The sequence below is a fragment of the Brassica oleracea genome, chromosome C6 (genome assembly GCF_000695525.1).
Source record: "Brassica oleracea var. oleracea cultivar TO1000 chromosome C6, BOL, whole genome shotgun sequence".
NCBI classification, from domain to species: Eukaryota; Viridiplantae; Streptophyta; class Magnoliopsida; order Brassicales; family Brassicaceae; genus Brassica; species Brassica oleracea.
In genome coordinates this window covers 115,215-119,677 of record NC_027753.1, presented here as the reverse complement: position 1 = coordinate 119,677, position 4,463 = coordinate 115,215, and the positions used below count along the sequence as shown (strand labels likewise).

General features: G+C 32.3%; 1 protein-coding gene across 1 annotated transcript; it reads right to left on the bottom strand.

Moving 5' to 3' along the window:
• Nucleotides 1-2,364: 2,364 nt before the first annotated feature.
• Nucleotides 2,365-4,154, bottom strand: LOC106298473 (ras-related protein RABC1). Its single transcript, XM_013734609.1, has 7 exons — nt 4,044-4,154; nt 3,807-3,968; nt 3,655-3,723; nt 3,203-3,268; nt 2,961-3,082; nt 2,751-2,879; nt 2,365-2,663 (listed from the first exon to the last, which is right to left on the bottom strand). The coding sequence occupies exons 2-7, from the start codon at nt 3,940-3,942 to the stop codon at nt 2,547-2,549; spliced, it is 639 nt and encodes a 212-aa protein (XP_013590063.1). The 5' UTR covers nt 3,943-3,968; nt 4,044-4,154; the 3' UTR covers nt 2,365-2,546.
• Between the last annotated feature and the right edge of the window lie 309 nt (nt 4,155-4,463).

Below are 4,463 nucleotides of genomic sequence, written 5' to 3'. Positions count from 1 at the left end.
TTGAGCTTATAAGGTCTGTCATACACTCTGATGCCAAATTACAAATATCATCTGGTTTATGAAAATTAAGCTCACCAGTTTTAGGAAGATACAAGTATTGTTGTATATATGAAAATATTTTTGGGTTCGCACAAAAGTAAGCTCAAAGGTTTTGTTACTCTTTAACATGTTTCTCCCAAGAAACATAGAATCGGAGCTCTTTGCGTTTGCATCATCACGATTTCCTCTCCCACATGTAATGTTATAGAGAACAATTGAATTAAGTAAAAAATATATATATAATTTGAAACCAACGAAAATATTATTTATACATCCGTCACGTTTTATATACACATTTCTCTGAAATGCCTTTTTGGCATGAATTACTATATTTTCCAGAATAAAAATCGAGAAATACAGTGTTCTTCTCTCACATAATGACAATATTTTATAAGAAACATAAGCTAATTCTTCAATATAAAATAGTCTTAATAGAAGGACAATTCTCTCGAATAGTTCTTTTTAAGTGTTTGTCACAAAAATAGCATACAAGAAAAAAAAAAAGACCAAAATAGCTTTTTTTTTTGAAATTTTTAATATTTATTTTTTTTAAATTTGAAACCTTATCCTCAAAACTCCACCTTTTAACTCTTAACTCTAAACTCTAAATCTAGATTAATTAACCCTAGGGTAAAAATGTGTGTTTTACCCTTTAATAAAACTTATTTTGGTCATTTTCTTCATTGAGGGCTATTTTGTGACAAAAACTTAAAAACGGCTATTTTAAAGAAATTCTCTTAATAGAATATTAATTTTGAACTAATATCTCAATAGTATATTCCGTTAGTAATGTATTCTATAAATATAAATTTAATATAGTCTTATGTTTTAATATAATAGATATAAGTGAAAATTACCTCAAATCAAAAAGCATACTAGAATCAATATAAGGATGTATGTAGTAGGAGAGGAATATTTTAAAAATAAAAACCTACTAATAATTATATCACAATAATAAACAAACTACAAACACAAGGGCTAAAACAAAAACAAAACAAAAATATAGCTAAACATATAAAAAAGCCTAGAGGAAACACATAAACAAAAAAACTAAAAACCAAAGATAATTAAATACTTAGGAAAAACAACTGAAAGCAATTAACGTCCAAAACTGAGAAATTAAAAAAAAAAAGATATTGTAGCCCTAAGACACAATTGAAAAGTATGTAAAAAAAAAGAAAGGTTTAATGAATTTTTTTTATCATAGTTTCACATTCGTGTGGTTAACTATATAAAAAATGAAAAACAAATACTTTCACAAAACTATTGCACATCGAAGAGCGAAAATGAAAATAATGTTGATAACGATCATTAATCACAAATTATGAAAGATTAGAGATCCATATTACTTGATATCTCTTAAAAAATCATAGTGCAAGATAATTAGTCATAACTCCAAAAACATTTTTAGCTAAAAAAACACCAGAAACATAAATTAAAATTTCAAATAAAATTAAGAAAAAAAATACAGGAAATAGATACCACGTAGAAAGTCAACAAATATCAACGATTAAAAAAAAAATAACACCAAACTCAGTGTGTTAATCATGCAAATTATTTTTGATTTAAAGAATTGTAAGCATATTTTACGATAGCAAAAATATGTCGTATAGACTACATTGTGTTAGCAAATCATATTCCAAATTTATAAGAACCAAAGGAAAATATTGAAATTTATAAAACCAGTAAATATTTATAAAGAATATAAATCAAACAAAACAATCCACATAATAGTATAAATGATAAATTAACAAATTTAAAATATATACGCGCGGTAAAATCCCTAGTATACATAATTCTTTTGGAAACCAGATTCATAATAGTTTTAGATCGTAAAAAATCAGCTTTGAGAAAAAAACGAGATTCATAAGTTTTAGATCGGAGAAATCAGCTATGATAAGTGTCCACTGGCAGATCAGTGAAGTATCATCCTAATGTCTCCGCTCAGAAAACTCTGCTTATAAGTTCCGAGATCAACATTAAGGATGTTGAAGTCACTGACTCACTGCAAACATGTTTGAGTTTCTTGTACTGCATGCAACGAGGAGTCGAGACCAATAATTTCTCAGGAAGATTTGAAGAATTTGACGGTGGAAACATCTGACCAGGTGAGATTTTTATAGTGCATCGACCAGAGTGAGATCCTTATTGAATCATTTGACAAATTTGTTGCCAGTAGAGCCTGGTGAATGGTAGAGAACCATTTAACAATGTCATGCTCTTACATTATAACAATGTCTTGGCTACGGGCACGTGAGAAACAAACTAAAACTGAACTAAAGTTCTGAACTGTGACACTTTCTTTAGCATGAAAGTAGGTAGAAGTATTAACATTTTTTCTGAATAAGATGGGATGATCTCAGATTAGAAAACCAGTGAACACAACTTTGAAAGTAGGGTTAAGATTTACATCCAAGATGCTGCAGTTTTTTTGGGAAACAGAGAGACAATCAAGAACAAGAAGACAAACAAGAGTGGCGTTTTGTGTCATAAACCGTAAAGCGTGTCTAAGACGAGCAGCAGTAACTCGATGAAGCATTGCTGGTGTGTGCTGGGTTTTGTTTGAAGATGTTCTTCTTCCCTCCAGACGAACCTTCAGCAGTAAGACTCGGCGTTTCCAAAATCTGTAGATAAATAAATCTTAAATACTTAAACGAACATACCCTTCCTTAGCAACAAAAGCTTGAAGAAAGGTCGCAGATTTTACTAACCTTAAGAACAAGCTCTTCAAAACATTGCTCAACATTGACTCGAGTCTTTGCACTGCACTCCAGAAACAAACATCCGTACACCCGAGCAAAGTCTATGCCTTCTTTTTTAGATACAGCTCGTTCACTCTCCTGGAGATTACACTGAGGTTAAAAGGGTTCCAAAATAATAGAAACTTAGACATGGACGACGACCAAAGAGAACTCTCTTACCTTGTCGACTTTATTCCCAACAAGCATCTTGATGCAATCCTGATTAGTCGAGTAGAGGTCGATTTCCTTGGCCCATATATCTGATAGATTGGTGAATGTTTCTCGTCGTGTCACATCATATACTACAATATGAAGAAGTTTCAAATGTCACTTACAGATAAAAAAAAAACACAAAGCCTTTATAAAGTATAGTCCGGTAAGATCAAATATCAAGAATTAAAAAAATTATTTGGTTCGCATACCCATTATGATGCCCTGAGCTCCTCTGTAATACGAGCTCGTTAGCGTCCTAAATCTCTCTTGCCCAGCTGAGTGATCAGAAAATAACCCAATACTGGTCAGAGATAACAAATTAAATTGAAAGAAAAATACAAGGGACATGACTAATCTCGTAAGGATTCTAGTTTCGTAACCATTCTAAATACAAAAGAATAGTTACTTAACAGATCTAAATACAAGAATCCAATCTCTTAACCATTCTAAAAACAGGAGACTAGTCTCTTAACTATTCTACATACAAGGCTAATATTTTTCAGGGTCACATAACAGCTTAGGCAACTATGATAAAGGCAATACAAGGAACTAGATTAAACATATCATATTCCACGTTGTCGTTGTCTTTTTGAAAAAAAAAACTCGAATCAAATAAGATGCGACATTTACATAAAAACACAAGATGATTATGATGTCTAACCTGTGTCCCAAATCGCAAGCTTCAGTTTCTTCTCTCCAATGGTAAGGTACTTGACCTTGAAATCAACCCCTAGAAAGAAAGACAGATCCAAATTCAAAACCCAAATGGGGTACATAGGTTGATCGTCATTTATAAAAAAAAAAACAACTCACCGATTGTGGGAGAAAGATCATCAAACGTATTGGAAGTGAAACTAAGCAAAAGAGAGCTTTTGCCAACACCAGAATCTCCGATCAATAGAACCTTGAACAAGTAATCAAATTCGGGTTGCCCCGACGGAGAACCCATCTAGAGAAACGAACCTTTTTTTTACTCTGCCAACAAAAGAAGAAAAAAATCAATAAAAACACAGAGAAACTTTTGAGCCAAAGGATCGTTTACGTTTTCACCTGCGGAATCGATGAGAAATTTACGGGGGGCTCTCTTCGAGATCCGCAACAAGAATGACACGAAGCAGAGACCAAAGCGGAGATATCTCAGAAATTGTATGCCTTCTTTTTTTAATCGACTTGCTTTTAGATTCCACAGACGCGGGCCCACAATAATACTCCTCTACGGACGGTTTGTATTACGGTGGAGATTTATTTGCATCCTCCTTAGTTTCTTCCTAACCGTTGGATCATTTACCAGTATTAATTTTGCTGGGAAAAAAAAAAACAAGAAGGCGATTGTTAAGATTTGAGAGAAGATTTGTGAAAATGTGTTATATATTTCTTATTGCTTACACCACTATATATAGTGGTTCATACAAGGTGGAGTCAAAGGGAGAATTGATTATAAAGATACTCTACATAATGACATGGTCAAAC

What these genes read in the sequence shown, in the direction of transcription:
- LOC106298473 (XM_013734609.1), bottom strand. Translation starts at nt 3,942, where the DNA reads ATGGGTTCTCCGTCGGGGCAACCCGAATTTGATTACTTGTTCAAGGTT. An exon ending in TGATCTTTCTCCCACAATCG is followed by an intron (nt 3,724 to 3,806) that starts GTGAGTTGTTTT and finishes CTTTCTTTCTAG; the next exon opens with GGGTTGATTTCAAGGTCAAG. An exon ending in AGCTCAGGGCATCATAATGG is followed by an intron (nt 3,083 to 3,202) that starts GTATGCGAACCA and finishes TTCATATTGTAG; the next exon opens with TATATGATGTGACACGACGA.